Source organism: Sphaeramia orbicularis, chromosome 9, assembly GCF_902148855.1.
Source record: "Sphaeramia orbicularis chromosome 9, fSphaOr1.1, whole genome shotgun sequence".
Classification (NCBI taxonomy): Eukaryota; Metazoa; Chordata; class Actinopteri; order Kurtiformes; family Apogonidae; genus Sphaeramia; species Sphaeramia orbicularis.
In genome coordinates, this window is record NC_043965.1 from 50,291,543 (window position 1) to 50,312,410 (window position 20,868).

At 38.1% G+C, this 20,868-nt stretch overlaps 1 protein-coding gene across 4 annotated transcripts in view; it reads left to right on the forward strand.

Annotated features, from left to right (window-relative positions):
• Positions 1 to 20,868, forward strand: part of LOC115425989 (endophilin-B2-like) — a 56,646-nt gene that overhangs the window by 10,694 nt on the left and 25,084 nt on the right. For 2 of the 4 annotated variants that reach the window (XM_030143895.1, XM_030143897.1), the window contains 5 exons: positions 4,212 to 4,345; positions 5,254 to 5,346; positions 5,470 to 5,481; positions 10,082 to 10,144; positions 16,811 to 16,834. In XM_030143895.1, coding sequence (XP_029999755.1) covers positions 4,212 to 4,345; positions 5,254 to 5,346; positions 5,470 to 5,481; positions 10,082 to 10,144; positions 16,811 to 16,834 — 326 coding nt within the window. The remainder of the gene's footprint in view (positions 1 to 4,211; positions 4,346 to 5,253; positions 5,347 to 5,469; positions 5,482 to 10,081; positions 10,145 to 16,810; positions 16,835 to 20,868) is intronic. The other 2 variants (XM_030143896.1, XM_030143898.1) reach the window with 1 other exon arrangement.

Below are 20,868 nucleotides of genomic sequence, written 5' to 3' on the forward strand. Positions count from 1 at the left end.
GTGATAAATTCATTCTTAAAAAAAAAGTATTCTCTGTGTATCCATGAGCTGGTGGAGGTTAATATGTTTGATTCTGTAAAAAGCAATGGCTATTAAAACCTAGTTTTCTTTCTATCCTAATCTTTTTCTGCTGGTCATAACATACCTGATTGTTCTCATCTCAGCACTTGATTTTCCTGATGGATGCAAATTCCATCAAATACAGCTATTTTAAAAAAACATATTCATTATGTCTTTTCTGTGCATGAACTGGGCTTATATGCCATTTTTGGGAAGTCTTCCATAACCTGCTTTCTCCTGCACTCTTTAACGTGTACATGGACAATCTATCTAAACAACTGAATGGTCGCAAAACTGGTTGTGTGTTCGGTAACAGTATAATCAATCACCTCATGTATGCTGATGATTTGACAATTTTTCCCCTAGCAGTGCTGGGTTTCAGCAGCTGGTGAATATATTTTCTGATTATGGTCTAACATACAGTATGATGTGCAATACAATGCTACAAAGAGTACAGTTTTGATATGCAGAACAAAAGGGGACAAGGACCTGAACTTTCTTAATTTTTACCTGTCAGGGCAGGTGCTGAGTGTGAGCACCAAAATAAAGTATTTAGGTCACTTTATTATGGATCAAATGTCAGATGATGATGACATGTAAAGGCAATGTTGAATGTTATTTGCCCTGGCCCATATGTTGGTAAGAAAATTCTGAATGTGTTCAGAAACTGTTAAGAAAAATCTCTTCAGAGCATATTGTACTCCTCTTTATACTGCCCCCTAGTGGGCCAGGTTTAAAAAGGCAAGCTTACAAAAGCTCAAAGTTGCACATAATGGACTCCATGAGAATACTGTATAAAAAACCTCGATGGACTAGTGCAAGTGAGTTATTTTGTAATGCAGGAGTGAACACTTTTCAGGCTCTTATAAGAAACTTAATGTACAAATTTATCTGTCAATTGAAGGATTCTCAGAATTCCATCATTATGCTGTTGACAAATCCCAGTCATGGTTCGGTGTGATACCAGTCATCCTTATGGCGACACTGGTACAGTTGTCTTTCATAATATTGGTGATGCTTTGTCTGCCTGAATGTGTGTTTTTTCTTTTTACCCTGTGTTTTTTAAATTTATTTATTTATTTATTCGGCCCGAGCCGAGTAAAGCCGGCGCAGGGCCTATTGAGTCTGCAGTGGGCGCATGGGGACGAAATCGCCAGTGACGCGGTCGCCTTTCGCCACTGTCGCCACTCTCACACATATTCACATTCACAGCACTGAGACCTTTCCGACGATGTATATGACATGTGCACAAATCGCATATTTACACCTGCTCAGAATGAATGGGAGTCAATGGGACACGCCCACTCGGGGTCAGTCACGTGTGTGTAAGTGCACGACAGGTGACATCTGACCCCACAGACATGTGGGGGACCTCGAGAACTTGCTCAGATTATTATTATTTTTATTTTTATTTTTTTTTGTCTTATTTTTCTTTCTCCTGCGCTTTGAGCTCAATTTTGACCCTCTGAACATTTACGAAAACTCACCAAATTTTGCCTAAAATTCAGAAGTGTGAGAAATTGAATTTACATATAGGTTTCGTAGATGTCGGTAAAGAAATGTTGCGGCAGCGCCCCCTTGAAAAGTGGAAATGCATTGCGCCAATGGGAGCGCGTCCAACATAAAGTTTGTCATAGAGCCACGAAAATCGGTAGACAGATTCATCATGAGGAGACAAACAAAAAATATTATTATGGCCACGCCCCTAAACCAACCCTTAGTCGGCCATATTGGATTGAAATTACCAAAATGCGAGTCAGCATTTTCGCTGACATCGTATTTTAACTATCTCCTACTAAGCCGTTTGGCCGAATGAGCTCAAAATCGGTGTACAGTATCTAGAGAAGGGGGGCATCAAAAGTTAGCCGAATTTTTTGGATAGGTGTCACCGTTTTTGTGTGACAATGTCGCAAACTTTGCAAAGTTTCTCCGTGAATTTACCATTACAAAAATTGCTTCAGCTAAGACATACGAACACCGATTTGGCTGAAATTTGACTCAGACGTCTATCTCCCAGGCCTACATCCATTCATTAAAAGAAATTTAAATTTGGCACTATAGCGCCCCCTACAAATGTACATTTACAAAAATGACATCAGTTCGGACATACAAACACCGATTTGGCTCAAATTTGTCTCAGACATCTGTCTCAAAGGCCTACACCTATTTATCAAAAGAAACTGAAATTTTGCACTACAGCGCCCCCTACAAAAAATTTTAATATTTTTTATTAAAATTGCTTCAGTTCGGACATACAAACACCAATTTGGCTCAAATTTGACTCAGACGTCTATATCCCAGGCCTACACCCATTTATCAGAAAAATTTTAAATTCGGCGCCATAGCGCCCCCTACAATGTTACCTTTACGAAAATTACTTCACGTTAGACATGCGAACACCAATTTGGCTCAAATTTGAATCAGTTGTCAATCTCCCAGGCCTACACCCATTTATCAAAAGAAATTGCCACTTCGCTCAGTAGCGCCCCCTACAAATTTACCTTCACGAAAATTGCATCAGTTGAGACATACGAACACCAATTTGGCTCAAATTTGACTCAGTGGTACATCTCACAGGCCTACACCCATTCAATGGAACAAATTGAATTTTTGCTCATAGCGCCCCCTACAGATTTATATATACAAAATTTTGTTCAGTTCGGACATACGAACACTGATTTGTCTCAAATCAATTGTCAATGTCCCAGGCCTAAACCCATTCATTAGAAGACACAAAATTTGGGGCTACAGTGCCACCTGCTGAACGATGAGCATACTTCCACTGGACGTGCCCTTGGCGAGGGCCTTTAGATGCCGCTTGCGGCTTTAATTTTCATTTGTTGCTTGTTTGTTTTCAAATGGACTCCTTAGTCTGGCAATAAAGATGATGATGATGTTGATGATGATGAAACTAGGCGATGGTAGTGCTTTTGTTAGAGGTCTCAAAAATGATTTAAAATAAAAATGCACATGTGGTGTAGCAGTGCAGCCTCCTCACCAGTCATGGCTTTAGAATGGCAACACTAGATCACTTCTCACCCAGTTGTCCGATCTCCTTCATGTTTGGTATTTAGGTGCAATTAGAGAAGCTCCTGGATGAGTTTTGTGGGCGTCAACCTTGACCTTCATTGTCAAGGTCAAATTAGGGTTGCTGCGTCAAAGTTGGACAGATACTCCAGTTGGATAATTGATTGGCAATGAAAATGTTTCCCAACTTTTTATGTAAATAAAACAAGAGAGCTGTGTTACTCATCAGGTATCAGATTTCCAGAGCCTTCTCTCCCATCCTGTTTCTCACCACAGATGGGGGAAGGTCATGTGTGTGACAGGCCTTAGGGATTGGTAATGCTCGGAAAGGCTCCTTGTGTTCTCATTGCTGTGTAGCTGCCTCAGGATTCAGCACTCACGCCATCAAACTTCAGATTTATGTTTTTATGTGCTCCACATGGACAAGATTTGGGCCTTCTGCAGTGGGTGTATTCATTGATTCCATTGTTTGGTCGGGTTGGTTTCCATTAAATCTCTTGGTCAGTTCTTGAGAGATTTCTGCCTCTAATTTGAACAACTAAAAATGTGTTTTATCCAAATTTTCTCCTATTTCCCATATCAGCATTTGATGAATTTGGCACACAGACATTTGATTTAGACATGGCTTCCAAATTTTTCAGACTTTAGAGGATGTAGGTGCGGCCTGGATTTTATAGCAATAAGAAAAACCTCTCAACATTCTACAAAAGAGTGAAAGGAGGGAAAAGTACACTTTTTAAGGAAGTAGCTAAAAATACTGCAAATGCCTTGAGCTGTGAGCATTTAACTATATATTTTATTAAATTAGGAAGTAAATATATTGTAACATCTTGCATCATCAGAACAACTTAGGCTGGGCAATATGGACAGATGTCAAGAGTCTGGTTTGGACCAGCTCTATATGTAAAGAGTCATGAGATAACTTTTGATATGATTTGGCACAATATAAATAAAATTTGATTTGATTTGTCATGATGGTAAAAATGTTTATCAGTCCATATTGATAAATGTCAAATAATTATTTATTTGTAGCTTAAAGGCCCATTTTTGGCCCTGAAAGTTAACCGGTATAATGTTTGTGAACAGGGACAGGTTTGACTGCTAACCTGATGTGTTTCTTGCAGGGTGCACTTTGATCAAGGTTGGGGAATGTGAGAGAAGGTTAGGAGCAGCAGAGAGGGAGTTCCTCCAGACATCAGCCATCAGTTTTCTAACTCCACTCAGAAACTTTCTGGAAGGAGACTGGAGAACCATTTCAGTGAGTCTGAAACAGTAGAATAAGTAGGACCATTCACTTTTGACATCAGTAAACACTAGTCACAGCAGTGAGTTGTGACTGTCTGTGCATTACAATGGTGTATCACAAAATCACAAATCTCACTCTTAAAGCAACATTTGGGTGCTTCAGTTTCTTCCACACAGATACAAACAGGAAAAAACATGAAAGCAACACAAATCAACTTGGAGGAAAGTGAAGGTGGAACAGAATGGAGTCAGAAGATCCTGAGCAAATAAAGAAAATAATGAAGTGTGGATTAGGTACTAAAAATCTTACTTGAATATATTTATGAATTTTTGTCTTATAGAACCAGGCTGTGGTTCAGGGGCTACCTATTTCGACCGGCTGGAGTTAGTGGTCAGAGGAGAGAGAATAGAACGACATAGAAAAAGAACAACAAATAACACAACACTGGGCTAGAACCACACATCATGAATAAACAGAACCAGAACCAGAGATACTTGGAGAAAGGAAAAGTAAAAAAGCGTACAGAGAGGGAAAAGCACAAACTATGAGTAAGGGAAGACATGAAGATTGTGACCTACAGTTTATTTTAAGACATTTAAACTAATGTTCTCATCATGCATTCCATTCACTGCAGTGGCCCAGATCCAGGAGAGATCTCACCAGACGGTCTGGGTAGTGCTGGTCAATCGAATATTAGTTTTCTCAATGGGATTTCTGTCTTTGTTCACAAATAAATATGAAATTGAATTTAATATATTCGTTGACAGCCCTGCAAAGCATGTTAAAAGCTAGTAATGAGTTATTTTCTTGTAAATGGTGGAGTAAACCTCCAGAGGTTAGCATGGGTTCTTTCCTCATGTGTTACATGTCAGTGACAGGCTCAGCTAATTGCTTCTTCTGTCACTGTGTTCACTGTTTAGAAAGAGCGCCGTCTTCTGGAAAATCTTCGCTTGGATCTGGACGCCTGTAAAACACGTCTGAAGAAGGCCAAAGTGGCCGAGGCCAAGGCTGCAGTGAGTGTTCTTGTTTTCCTCCTCTGGTCGGGAACCACCCACCCCCATAAACACTCTAATATAATCAAAGTCATCATGGTGCTCACGTTAACCTAACTGTGTGTGTATTCATGATTTTTGCAGTGCGAGGGGGAAGTAAGTATTAAAAATGTTTTTAATGACTTGCAGTTGTTTTTTTTTTCTGTCACATCTGCTTTGAATTAATTTCCTGTAACTTACACTTGTTTGTGGCAGGAGGTTCCAAAATACTATTAAAAGAAAACGTACTTGAAATGAAACTGACCTAAACCATGTCAAATATTAAACTGTGTGATGGGAAATTAACGCCAAGCACTGAGCAAATTCCATAACCATGAGCAGCTGTTCATTCTACCAGCCACTTTTTGCAGGTGACAGCATTTTATTATGGTTATGTTCGTTAACCCTTGGTTTCCGTTTTAAAAAGGATTAAAGTTAGTCATGCTTTTTCACGCTCCCTGAATACCTGAAAACCTACCTGCCTAAGAGCTGCTATTTCTTTAAATGTGGCAGCTGTGGTAAACAAACTGTGGTTCATGCTACTAATATGTAAACAAAACCTTCCTGCATAAATGAGTAACAAAAAGGCCCACATGAAACCAGCATCGATCATTCAAAACTGGTTTTATTGCACATCTAAAAGAAATGTTTATCCACACAGCAGCTTTCAGTTTATAAACGGGACTATTACAGTGTATTTCAAGACTTGTGGATAGTTTTTTTTTTTGTTTTGTTTTTTTGCATTAAGAAGTTTCAGCATACAAATTAATGCTTATGTTTTTAATTAATACATACATATATACATACATACATACATACATACATGCATACCATATTTTCCGGACTATAGAGCACATTTGAATATAAGCCGCACCTGAATATAAGCCACAGCCACCAAATTTTAAAAGGCAAAAATTTTTTGTACATATAGGCCGCACCTGACTATAAGCCGCAGGTGTCCACGTTGTAACATTAGATATTTACGCAGAAAGATGGTAAACAGAAAGATTATTTAAATATTTATTTCCATACCTTAACTGCTTTTTTCCAAACAGTGCCTGTAACACGGCAGTAAAACGGCAGTAACACAGCTGGTTAAAAAACCCAGAAAAGTCATTGATTGCTATCTTCATCTTCCTTCTGCTCATTGAAACCACTGAAGTCGTCTTCTTCAGTGTCAGAGTTGGACAGCCTCAGAAAGGCTCCGTCACACACCTTCTCTTCTGTTGTCGTTCTCAATGGCACTTAGGTGCAGCAGCTCTATTTCCTTGTTAGACAGCTAGATCGATTGCTTTTAACTTAAAAGCTGCATCATATGCATTTCTTCGTGTGTTTTCCATGATGAGAGTTTGTGCATGACACGCAAGATGATTGTTAAAAGTTAAGCTTAAAACTTCTCCTGTTCGTATCACCTCTTCCACCTGCCTGTCTCACTTTTGCGCCTCCTACTAGAGCGCCCCCTGGAGGCCGTTAGCCCGTAAAAATCTATACTTGAGCTGCATCGTTGTATTAGCCGCAGGGTTCAGAGTGTGAGAAAAAAGTAACAGCTTATAGTCCGGAAAGTACGATACATACATACATGCATACAGAATTCTTCACAGAACGTTTTTTTTTGCAAATACAATGCATATCTAGTTGTAGTTGGCTGGTAGAATAATATAAATGTGTGCTTGATGCATTTTGATTGAAATGTAGCCTATAACTTATCTTAATTTACTGGTATATTTGTACACATCAATTAGGACTTTCTAATCTAGCCGCCCAAATCTGATGATCCAGGTTTTGGGCCATATCTAGATAGTACATGTTAAGAGACAGCCCCAAAACATCCAGCTTCAATTTTATGCTGCCATGTGGACGATGATCATTTCCATTTAGGTCTGCCTAATCCACCTTTCTGATTCATGTAAACACTATATCTCAGGAACGGCTTAATGGAATTTCTTCAAATGTGGCACAAATGTTTACTTGGACTCAGGGATGAAGTTATGATTTGAGTCATGATTTCATAGGTTCAGCAGTTCAAGGTCAACATCACTGTGGTGTAATAATAAACAGTCATTACACTGGTCTTCAAGCAAAACTGCTCCAGAATAAAAGTAGTGATTCTTAAAGAAATCTTCCTCACTAATAATGTTAAATTAGTTCAAAAGTGCTACATAGCTATAGTTTTCAAGATAAGGTATTGGGCTAAAATGTTAAATTCTGTGAATTAATGACAAAATGGGTTTTACTCAAATGTAATGTTTCTCTCTGAGCAACCACTTCTACTTCAAAACACTGCCTGAACATTAGAATAAAGTCACTTTTCAGATTCACTCTAGTGTGAGTTTTATAAACCTATGCCTCGCCAAAAAAAAAAGTCACCAACAAAAAAAAGGTCACACACACTAATATATCACTGAACCACCTTTAGCATTGATTACAGCACACATTCGCTGTGGCATTGTTTTGATAATCTTCTGCAATGTCACAAGATTTATTTCCATCCAGTGTTGCATGAATTTTTCACCAAGATCTTGTATTGATGATCAGAGAGTTTAACTACTGTGAAAAGCCTTCTCCAGCACATCCCAAAGATTCTCAGTGGGGTTCAGGTCTGGACACTGTGGTGGTTCATTCATGTGTAAAAATGATGTCTCATGCTCCCTGAATCACTCTCTCAATTTGAGCCCGATGAATCCTGGCATTGCCATCTTGGAATATGTCCGTGCCATCAGGGAAGGAAAAATCCATTGAAGGAATAACCTGGTCATTAAGTTTATCTAGATAATTAGCTCACCTCATTCTTAAGGCACATAATGTTACTGAACCTAGACCTGACCAACTGCAGCAACCCCAGATCATAGCACTACCCCCACAGGCTTGTAGAGTAGCCACTAGATATGATGGGTAATCACTGCCCCCACAGGTTTGTACAGTAGGCACTAGGCATGATGGGTGCATCACTTCATTTGCCTCTCTTTTTATCCTGATGTGCCCATCACTCTGGAACAGGGTCAATCTGGACTCAGACCACATGACCTTCTTCCATTGCTCCAGAGTCTGATCTTTATGCTCCCTAGCAAATTAAAGCCTTTTTTTGTGGTTAGCCTCACTGACTAGTGGTTTTCTTGAGGCTATGCAGCTGTTCAGTCCATTCCCTTGAGTTCCCTTCATATTGTGCATGTGGAAATACTCTTACCTTTCACTATTAAACAGGGCCCTGAGATCTACTGTTGTTTTTCTTAGATTTAATTTCACCAAACATGATCGCCATCAGTCAGGGTTTTTTTCCGACCACATTTCTTGCTTCCTTTTTGATAATGAGTTGTCAATTCTTAACCCAATTTTATCAGTTTCTGCATTCTCCTTAGATGTTTTCTCTGCTTAATGCCAATAATTTGACCCTTGTCAAACAGACTAACATCTTTTCCACGACCACGGGATGTGTCTTTGACATGGTTGTTTAAGAAATGAAAAGCTACTCATTGCATCAGTTGGGGTTAAATAACTTGTTGCTAGCTGAAAGCATGTAATTATCAGTAATTATCCAATTGGAGGCTCCTTCCTATTTGCTTTGTTAAATCCAGGTGCCGACTTCTTTCTTGGCCAGGCAGTGTATAATAAATGCTCATAATGCCATCATGTTTATAATAATAATAATAATAATAATAATAATAATAATGGATCAGATTTCTATAGCGCTTTTTAAGGCACCCAAAGTGCTTTACATTAGTGATCCTTTATTCATTCGCTCTCACATTCTCACTCTGGTGGTGGTAAACTACATACACTGCTCTGGGGCAGGCTTACGGAAGTGTGCCTGCCAATTCACTTCCCACCACCACTGAACATTCACATGCATTTATACACCAGTGTGATTGACACTATTATTATTAGTAACAATCTGGAGAACATGTTTTGTCACTAGGTAACTGTGTAGTATCACCCCAAACATACCTGCTGAGTCACCGACTGGTTTACAAGAGTATAGTAGAAATTATTATATTCATTGAGAGTTTTCAGTTTGCAATGTTATTCTAGTAAATGTTGATGTTTGAATTATAATCCAAGTTACAAGTTCTAATCCATGTCTACAACTGAAAGTCCTAATTGATATGGTTTTTGCCCTGATCTCTTCATTATTTTAGAAAGATTGTGCTTTGAAAAATCCTTCTGTTCCTCCTGCTTTCTGAAAATGTTTGGTTTCAGTCCAGAACAGAATAAAGTCTGATTCTAATCAGGAGTTTTATTCTCTAGAAAGTAATGAGAAATTACCACTGATGGTAACTGATTACATCAGACTTTGAAGTTTTTGCATGGTGGCATGTGCATGTTGAGCTACTGTTCACTTGACTCATTATTGTTATTGTTGACACTACTGTGTGTAATGGATTAGTCAGGTTAGAGTACAGAGTACAGTACAGGTAGAGTCATTGGTTTCTGTGGTCCAGTGGAGGATGTTTATATAATGTTACAGCATGGTGTTGCATCACATCCCTGCACCTTTCTTTTGACAGGTCAATAATTCAATCGTGCTCTGGCAGGTATTACATGCCAAATGCCTCTCTTATCATGCAAATAACAGGGAAAGTGTCAGTATATGACGTGACCTTAATCAAAAACTCATTGAAAAGTAAATCTGAAGGACTCTTTGTCTGTTCTATAGTAATCAGTATCATTAATTGTTTAATTTCTGCTTGGAAGCATGAATCATCTTGTGTTTTTTCTCCAGATGGCTCCAGACTTTCAGGAGACCAGACCTCGTAATTATGTACTTTCTGCCAGTGCTTCTGCGGTAAGAAAACCAGACATCCAAAATAATTCCTTAAATGTTTGTAAGTCTGTGTCTTTCAATTTACAAAATATGTAAATTTGAACATGGCGTTTTTCTTTTTGGCAATGTTTTCAGAAGCTTTCATTAAATCTCTAGATGCAGGCACTGTAGACAATGCTCCTTTTCTGGCAAGTCCCTATTTAGTTCATTAATGTTTACTCAGGAGGTGTGCCCATCCGGTAAGGTCGGTGAATGACCTGCATACCAGACTGATGTGTCATATCTAAAAAGATGTTATGATATTGTTTTCTGGCATATCAACAACCACAACAGCCCACGAGGATGTTGCTTATTAACAATCTGAGGCATTTTGTGTCTTTGCTTTAGGATTAGGCCCCAGTAATGCTTAACATTCTCATTTGTTTTGTTGTTTTTGACAGCTTTTGTTGAATTATGGATGATGAAGTACTGTGAGGCATACCTTTTGATGAGAGCTGTTCTGTTGTAACACTTGGGTGCAGCATGTAAACCAAATGAAAAATACAAACTCAGACTTCTTTACTGTATTTTGCTGAGTACCCTGACTATTGTTTAAGCAGTGGTATTTTGTGCTCATTATTTCATGGCCCAAAAACAAAATGTGTGGGATTTCTTCAGGTCACTTAAAGGTCCTGTACAGACTCTGCGTGATCTTAAAAAGTCTCCTTTTTAGATATATGCCCGATTGTAGTCTGCAGTTTAAAATGAGATTATCAGCACCAAAATAGGTTATTTCCAAATGCTATTTCCAGCTTCCCTGGTCGGGTCAGACAATACTGGATGGCAGAATTACGTCACTATGACAACACCACACCAACCGGCACAGTTTAGTAGTGAGAAGTAAGCTGAACGAGTGAGGAGTAAGATCTGTCCTTTTTCCTAAAGGAAGGGATTTATTGGATTTATTTTATTGTAATGGTGGACACTGGAACTAGAGCTGGACTGGCAGAAAGAAATAGAAAACTAAAAGGGAGAGTGATAAAGCACAGACTAAAACACCAGTAAACCTCTGCATTGAACGGATGGAGAGAACTAAGGGAGTTAAGAGGAATGAAAACAGACCTGGAGTTGGCCCTCTTCCTTCTACACAGGTATCGAATGCTTCTGTTCTTTATACATATGCATTGGAACATAGTATTTGACTCTAGTGTCTGTTGGTAGCTCATTCAAACACTTCATAAACACTTCTGTGTTAGTCACTCTGTGACATGGCTAATCTGTTTTATTTGGAGCATTGGTTCAGTCCCAAACTAAGGGCTTTGTAAGGTGAGACTGAAATGGTTCTGTGTGGAGTTGAATGTTCATACTGGGGCCTGGATACTAAACTGTCCTTCAGGAACAAGACAGTTCTAAAAGTAGAATACTGTGAATGCAGAAGGCTGAAGCAGCTAGAGCTGAACCGCTAATGCAATGAATGATGAAGATGTTGAATGACTGAAGTCATTTCTGAAAATGACTGAATACTTTGTGGAAAAGCTAGTGCAAATATATATTATTGGGAGATGTCTTTAACACCGGTCTGTGTGTAACACTAAGGAGCTCCGGAGTAAAAGAGACATAGAAGCAGGACTTGGACTTCCAGTTTGGTTTCACTTTTGTTTTCACGTCAGTTACTAAACTACACTACAAACGGACTTTATGAAGTTTGTTTGTTGTCTCGTTTCAAACGTCACTTTGCACCTGAAAGTTACTGTCTGGAAAAAACAAATGCAGAGTTGTGAAGAGGATCCACTCTTCGGTCATTAGCTTCAAACGCAGGCCTTGCTCGTAGTTATGCCCTTACAACAGTAGGCGCTAGTGCTCATGGGAAGTGGAGTCTTTGTCCCTTAAAAACACCACCATTCCAGCTGAAGGGGTCGCTGCAATCCACTTTAAACAAATTCTTTGTAAAGGACCTTTAACTTACTCAAACCTATTTTGTAAGAGCACATTTCAAAGTCCACAGAACAATAATATTAGCTGGCAACTGTGGAAAAAAGCAAACAATGAGCACATTTGTCTCATGCTTTTCTCACTTATATATGGTAATGCATTTTTTACAACCAGCATATTTTTTAAATATATATTGTAATAACAGCTGAAAAAAATGATACAAAAAAGCAGTATTTAGTCAAAAATATAAATTTTGACAAACCTCATGATCCCAGCATACCTAATCACCAGAGAAACTTAAAGTGTGCTTTGTAAAATTGTTAGCAATTTTGTTTTATTACTGCAAAGTAATGTATTAAATGGCGCATCGTGTTAAAAGGTAATAAAACAAAAGCCCATTAAAATAGTCAGTAATAAAAGGTTTGGTGTTGGTTTCTGTGAGATTATATGGGGGAGCAAATAAACAAAACAAAGTCAGGCATTTATCTGAAGGTGAGATAAACATTTATGTAATGGGATGCATCTAAGGCTGAGGAGAAAAAAAAATTCCCAAAAATCTTTCAAACTTGTCTTGCAACATGATTACTTTCACTGCTTGTCATTTCTATAATATTAAATCAAAATCAATATCAAAGACCTTTAAAGTAGGGATGCACCAATACTGATATCAGTATTGGGTATCGGTCTGATACTGAGCGTGTGTACTAACACTCGCGCTCGTAAAATTGTTCCGATACAAACACACTGATACCACTTGAGGGCAGCGTGATGTTCATTTCATAGTGCAGCAGGTACGCAGTCGAGGAGTAATGTCAGCAGTGTGGAGATTTTTCAAAATAAATGTTGGTGACAAAAGTGACAGTGGCTGCAAGTTATGTTAAAGACACAGACGGATATGGACGGAGCGTATTGTCTGTCCTCTGCATATGTTCCATATGTAATTCTGTCTGTTTTCAGGGAGCCTATGAATGCATACCCAGACCCATATAAAGATCATATTATCTTATATATGACGCTCTGTGCAAACCCAGATGGAGAAGCAGGACCACCGGGAACCGTGGAGGTAGTGGATCTTTTCAAAGAGTGGCTGTGTGAGGTAGTGAAAAACTACTGACATATTTATGACAACTACCCTCATCAATATCAACATTAGTATTACCTCCTCTGTCGTCTCCATGTTTGTCATTACTGATTTTCTTTTTCTTCTCAAAACACGTTACTATTCTTCATGGTATTTGTCCAGTATGGTTAATTAAGAGCGGCGCCCTCTGGTAGATTTATTGAGAAATGCTCATTCCAATGCATTAAATGCCAGTAGCAGCACTTTGTTACAGTCAGACTAATGACAATGACAATAAAGCACATTTTCAAAAGTAACCAAGAACTGTAATGGTATTATTAAGTACTCATATCGGTACTCGGTTTTGGCAAGTAATCAAATGTAAGTACTTGTACTTGGTCTGGAAAGAAGTGGTATCGATGCATCCCTACTTTAAAGCTGTGAGGACATTATGAGTAAACTGTGAGTTTAGATGTCTCAGCCAATAGTGTGTAGGTGGTGGCAATAAAATAAAACATCCCACAGAAAGTGACTCACACGGTGGCTTTGTATAATTAATATCAAGTTGTAATACATAGCTTTCACTGAAAGGTAGGTTTCCTCGTGATTTACTCCACCTTAACCACCAGGAATTCCTCATCAAACAAAAGGTGTTCTTTACACCTCCTACTAACCTGTAAGAAAATATGCACACTTTGTTATTACGACACACAGGGATATCCAAACTTTGTTTGAACTATTCATAATGGATAACTGATCGCCTCCTGGCCGCCAACAGAGCTAACAACAATATTGTACTGTATCCATGGACACATTTTGTAAAGATTATTAGAGTTACTTTTGAATGAGTTTTGGTTTGAAGAAGAAAACTTGATACTAAAGGTGTGTGTGAACAATGAGTTTTATACTTCATTCAGTGACTGATAAAGTCTGTGGATACATAATGTTGATTCATTGGTGTTTTTTTACAGCTGTTTGTGTTGTTTGTTGTGAGTATTGATACTGTAACCTCTATAACACACACGTTATTGTGTCTCCTTACCCCCTCACCAGGGGTGTCAAACATGTGGCCCATGGGCTCGAGCTGACCTGCCAAAAGGTCCAGTGTGGTCTGTGAGATGATTTTATGAAATGCAAAAATTCCACTGAAGATAATAATTAGTTAATAATTAGATAATAATTAGTGTTTGTTTGTTTTTTTCTAAGAAATTTCAGGTTGTTCATGGTTGCTCATGTACACATTTTTTAAAGGAGATTATTGAAGTTTAAGCCAGAGAAAAGTTGGAATTGTCATTAGTTATTGGTTATTGTGTTTTACTGGTCTGACCCATGTGACCTAAGACTGCGCGAGTTGTATTGATTATTAATTAGAGCACATATTTTGAGACCAAACAAGTCAGATGTCTGATTTGTGGAAGAATTGTGCCTTGATGTTTTGTTTTTAGTATAATGATGTTGAGTGATAACATTAGTCTTATTGTTTAGTAGAGGTGTAACAGTTCTACAAATCAACAGTTGAGCTGATACCTTAATTTTTGATGAGTTCAGTTTATACCTGCCTTTGTTGTTGTTGTTTTCTCCTGTGTGAGTGTTAAGAAGTGAAATAAGAGTTTTGTTTTGTTTTTTCAATTAAATGAAAATGGTTTAGAATAAGAAAAAAAATCTGTCATTGGCGTAACAAAATTTAATTTGGATTTCTAACCTCTGGAAAATTAAAAATAAGAAAAAAAAAACCCAAAGCCTAAATTTGAGCAATTACAAGCAAAGAAAAGTCATTTATTTGAACATTATTGCAATCAAGAAAAAAGCAGACCAGCAGCAGGAAATACAGATTTACAGTCTATTGTGTCATTGAAATTGAAAACAGATTAGTCATCCCTGTGCTGGAACTTCCCAGGCTTAAGAATAATATCAAACACACCTGTGTGGCATGTGTAAAATGAGCTTGTCATTTGTGATGATGTTGGTTGCTAGAGTCATAAATTACAGTTGACTGCTCACGACACAGCAGTGACAGGATGTGTTTATTCTCTGCAGGAGACAGTTGGTATGAGCACATTGGTACCATGGTATATACCTGGTGTGTCAATCTCATTTAAGTTCAGGGGCCACATATAGCCCAATGTGATCTCAAGTGGGCCAGACTAGTAAAATAATAGGCATAATCCTACTATAATGGACATTCTGTGTCTGGCGCGTTTGTCCGATCGATGTTGCAGCACAGGAGGGCGTTTGTACGGGTTTTCCTCAGCCTTCACAGGCCCGATTGCCTCCAAACTTGCCAAATGAATAGAAACATTACCTGACTATCTACTAAGCACACTTTTATATCCGTATTCAAATGTTGTGAGGTATGCTGGGTGATTTTAACACGGTCCCAGCTCACCTTGGACCGGGTCCCTGCTAACCTCGGAACGGCTCCCAGCTCACCTTGGACCAGGTCCGAGCTCACCACAGATCGGCTCCCAGCACACCACGGACCGGCTCCCAGTTCACCTTGGACCGAGTCCGAGCTCACCACAGACCGCATTCCAGCTCACCTCGGACCGCGTTCCAGCTCACCTCGGACCGCGTTCCAGCTCACCTCGGACCGCGTTCCAGCTCACCTCAGACCAAGTCCGACCTCACCACAGAGCTTCACACACCCGATTGCCACCCAACTCGCCAAATGAATATAAGCATGACCTGACTATCTACTAGGCACAATTTCATGTCCGTAGTAATCTATAAATAATAATCCAAATTTTTGTCTTTGTTTTAGTGTGAAAGTTAAATTACTACATGAAAATGTGAATAGCCTGAACAACCATGTGCACCCTGAAATACCTTTTAAGAAAGTAGTGCAATTTCAACAATATTATGTCTTGCAGCTTATTATTAACACAATTTGCAGATCACAGTTGATCTACAAATGCAGAAAACACTTGTAACACACATTATATTGTTAAAAATTACACTTATTTTTCTTGAAAAATTTCAGGTCTCATATTTGGTCAGGTTATTCACATTTTATTGTGACAGGATAGTTGGTAAATGTAAATAGTTTCACAGTGTAGTTTGACTTTTTCACATTAGATGAAGGAGAAAATTTGGAGTTGTCATTATTTATGGGTTATTATGTTATTATTTTACTTGATATCACATTGTGCTGTATGTGGCCCCTGAACACCCTTGACTATTAGGATTTTCAGTGAAAGTTTTGCACTTCTAAAATTTAGCCCGTGGGTTATTATTATTGTTTTTATTTAGTCAGTAGATATATAATAAGCGTTGTAATGTACAGCAAGACAGTCACCTTTTTTGGGGTTTATTTCACACTAATATCTCTACTGTTCATTATCCCTTACATAAAACAGCGCAAACTAACTTTATTAATAACAGTGTAAAAGTACTCCACACCTCCTAGATGCTAATATAGTGGCAGGATATAATATTCAGCACTTGACACAAGTATCATCACTCAATAAAATAAAGTTTGGAACAAAGTCACATATTCAGATGTATAAGATGAAAACAATCTGTCAAACAATCCATAACTAAGGATTGTTGTTTTGCCCATGGAGCTTCCATGCATTGGTTTTCCATGGCCATTTCAGAATTCAGTCTTGAATTTAATTTGGTGTAAAGGAACATCTTCTTGGGTGACTTTCTATGATGTTTTTGTAACTTGTATTTTGCTTTCTCTTCTGCTTTTCATACTGTCCTACGTCTCTCAGCTCTGGACTGAGGAAGTTGAAAAGGTGAGTGAGGAAATGCTACCATTGAATTTTGTTCCACTGTTTGATCTTGGTTTCATAGGATCTAAATACTAGATGGCTCATCCCCTCTTCCCTACATAATGTTACAACATCAGGCAAAAGTTCAACATGTTCCGAGGTCTGGAGATGAAACTTCAGTACTTCTGGAATCGATAGATGTTACTGAGTTTTGAAAAATGCTTGGTATCATTCTGTGTTCTTTGAAACCAAATTTCATTCAACTTAACAAATTTATTAGATCACTACCCAGTGTAAGGTTTATTCCATAACTGCCCTAAATTAACAGAATTGGTATTTACCAAAATCATTTTTTATATTTCTGTATTGGTTAATACACCAGAATGTAGAAGCTTTTTAACCAAAATTAGATTTTAAATGCTTTTTTAAATACATTTTTAATGTTATCCATGAAGTTTCAAATTTACTGTTGTTAAAAAACAATTGAAAAAATAGTAAAACTTATTATTATTTCTTGATTAAGATGTCATATTATTAGTTATTATATTAAAGCACTACATGATGCTGGATGGTCTGTGAGACAAATAGGGAAAGGTTGTCTAATAAATTTGTTAAGCACTGTATTTTTATTATGTTAACAAGAAACTTCAATTTGTGGTAAATTGGTTTACTATTTGGTATAAGACTTTATGTTGAATACATCAAGTTTCTGAAAAATACATGAGCTGCATTGTGGAACACTACGTGTTCTAAATCAAGAGAATGAATATAAGTACACTGTTGCCCAAAGTCGGAATAATTTTGCTTTCCGACACATTCCTCTTTTCATTTGTATTCATACACATCAGTAATCACCTTTGACCTGGTGGAATGATTACATACAGAGTCCCAGTTTCACTTTATCCAACAAGAATAAATCAGATGTTTATAATCATTTAATGAGAAAAAGTAAAAATATTTCATTCCAACTTAATGGGCACCGGTGTTTTTCTGCTGAAATGAGATGAATGTCTGACCCTCAGGATGGATGATCAGAGTGTGACACAGAAAACATGATGTAACTAGAAGCACTCGGAGAGCACAGACCTCCGCCAAGGCTGGTCAGTGGCCCCCCCCGTGGGCCCCCCCACGCCAAGGAGGTTATGTTTTTGCCAGGGTTTGTTTGTCTGTCTGTTTGTTTGTTTGTCTGTCCGTTAGTGTGCAACATAACTCAAAAAGTTATGGACAGATTTTGATGAAATTTTCTGGTCTGCCCCCCCCCCCCCCCCCCCCCCCCCCATGGGCCCCCCCCCCCAATCACCACCAAAATTTAATCATTTCTTCCTTATCCCATTTCCAACAAACCCTGAAAATTTCATCAAAATCTGTCCATAACTTTTTGAGTTATGTTGCACACTAACGGACAGACAAACAAACAAACAAACAGACAAACAAACCCTGGCAAAAACATAACCTCCTTGGCGGAGGTAATAAATGAAGCTTTACATCCTCTGCCCTCCCACTGCCTTCGGTGTCCCTGACCTGTCGCTGTCTTATCCTTAGCACAATAAATGATTCTGGTTTGAGTTTGGGTTCACATACACACATATTCTTCTTTGAAAGTATCCGGTCATGATAAGATGTGGAAAAAATGCAGAGTTGTGCAGTTATTCAGAGCAGATCATAGCTGAAGTAGGTTATTTCTAAGACCATGGTTGTGATACACTGACTTGATCAGATGAAACCGTATACTAATGTTAAATGTTGTAATATTTGATAAAACTGGTATTGAGCAGGTATTGAAGCCAAAGTATTGGCACGAGTATTGAAAACTGCTACATTACACATCGTCCAGTCATCCTTCTGTGCATATTTATATATTCCTGAGTTCACGTGCTAAGCGAATTATGGTAAATACTAGTTACAAACTCGAAAATAATCTTTGAACTTTTCAACATCGCTGAGAACCAGTCATTGATTGCAAATGATAAACAAGGCTTTTATTAATGTTCTGCTGCTGTTAGCTGATGATTTTTGACATTTTTACTGTGGTGGATTAAAAAAAAGAAGGCGGGGCCGCAGGAGAATGGTGGGGTCCAGGGTGGGAGTCCCGGTGGGGGTTCAAGGGGGCGAAGCAAAGAAAAATTAACATTATAAATGTTTAAAATCACATTAAACTGTTGTTTTGGTTTTTTTTTATTATCATACACTAATAAAATGAATACAATTTAACCTCACTAATGTGACCACTTTTGGAACCAAAAGAAAAGAATATAGACAGTAGAGGCATATGTGTATGTTTGACAACTTTGGTGATTCACTCAGTAACTGGCTGTATTTCACAGCAGCTCAAAGATATTTAATATTCAGTCCATGCAGTTCTATAGATCCCACTGTATAATAATACCGTCTGTGGCTGCCCATTTGTTTTTCATGCAGACCCAAACGCTGCTTGAATAGACAGTTGTCTCTTCATGATTAGACTTTAGTTTAGATTTAACTACCTTTACCATATAGACTCTTGTCATAAATGGTGCGTTTGCAGTAGACCCCCCCCCCCCAATACAAGAGATAGAAGAGCCTTGGGGTGCCTAAAGTTGCCCCTCAAGGCACATATGATGTGGACGGATAGCTCCGTGAGTAACGCTATGGTCAACGATGCAAGCTACCAGGGTTTGAAGAGTGCTTATATTATTTTCAGCGGGGGGGTAGGGGGTTAGGTAAAACTGCCATTTTTTTTAAAGTATACACAAATTGCAAAAAAATAAAATACAAATATTTTAGTAGATAAATTAACACATCCAAAACTGTTTTACCCAAGTAGCAAATCGTGATAAATTGTGTGTCAGCCATTTTTCATTTTGCTACAACAACAAAAGCACTTGAACACAATGCACTCATAATTTTGAATTCACAAGTGGAAAGGTTTGTCTTCCCAATAGCACGTGAAAGCAGCATAAAATAATATCCACATAACTCTCCTTATTCATTATGCCAGCAGTTTTACAAAGTGCATTAGTCCCTCTTGCAATAAAACAATCTTTAGTCTTATATTCTGATTTTGGAAGTTTCTTTCTGCTTGATGAAGCACCTTTCAGGTTTTGATGATGCAGCACTGCCTTTACTGTAGATGGAGATATTTATGTACCAGATACGTCCATCATCTTTACCAGTTCAAAGTTCGGTCATTTTGAGCGACTCGCATCAAAGTGGGTTTATTTCTGGAGAAGGAGTCAGTTAACATTTTCTTTCTGAACAACTCGATGGCTGTGTGGTCTTTGGGTGTTTATATTTGTATATTGTTATTTGTACAGATGAACATAACACCGTCAATCATTCTGAGACAACAAGAAAACTTACACTGTCTTGTAAGATTTTTTCTCCAAAGCACCTGTCACATACCCAGATGTGCAGAGATTTATTCAGCACCTTATTCAGTACTTGTAGAAGTAAATTTATTTATTTTTTAATCACAGCCAATGTTTCCCTCTGTGACAACCACTTATAACACTGAGCCAATGCTTTCTACAGTCATGCTATACGATGGCTGGTGGAAAAAAAAAGCTGGTTCTGTTTTTGGAGAGAAGTTGGACTCACTGGGGACTGTGGTGGGCATATTGGAAAATCCAGATCAGGGGTGTCAAACATAAAGCCCGAGGGCTAAAACCAGCCCTCCAAAGGGTTCAATCGAGTCCACAAGCTGAATTTGCAAAAATTACACAGAAGACATTGACAGTCAAGGGTGTCACTCATTCTTACAAGTTGTTTTTATCATAAGGTTAAATGCTATATTTTTCCTTTCCAGATTCCTGTTAATAAATATTTTGTACCTTTGTAGATCCACTGCAGTCTGTAAATAATACACGTGTAAATGATAAGCTGAGGCATAATGTTAATATTGCACTTATTTTTCTCAAGACATTTCAGGTTCATGGAAGTTTTTTAGAAAGGTTAATCTCATTTTTTGTGAAAGTGTAATTTGTAAATGTAAATGTTTTCATGTTGTAATTTAACTTTTATGCACTAAAGCAACAAGCAAGAATTGAAGTTGTTATTATTTATAAATTATAATGTTATTA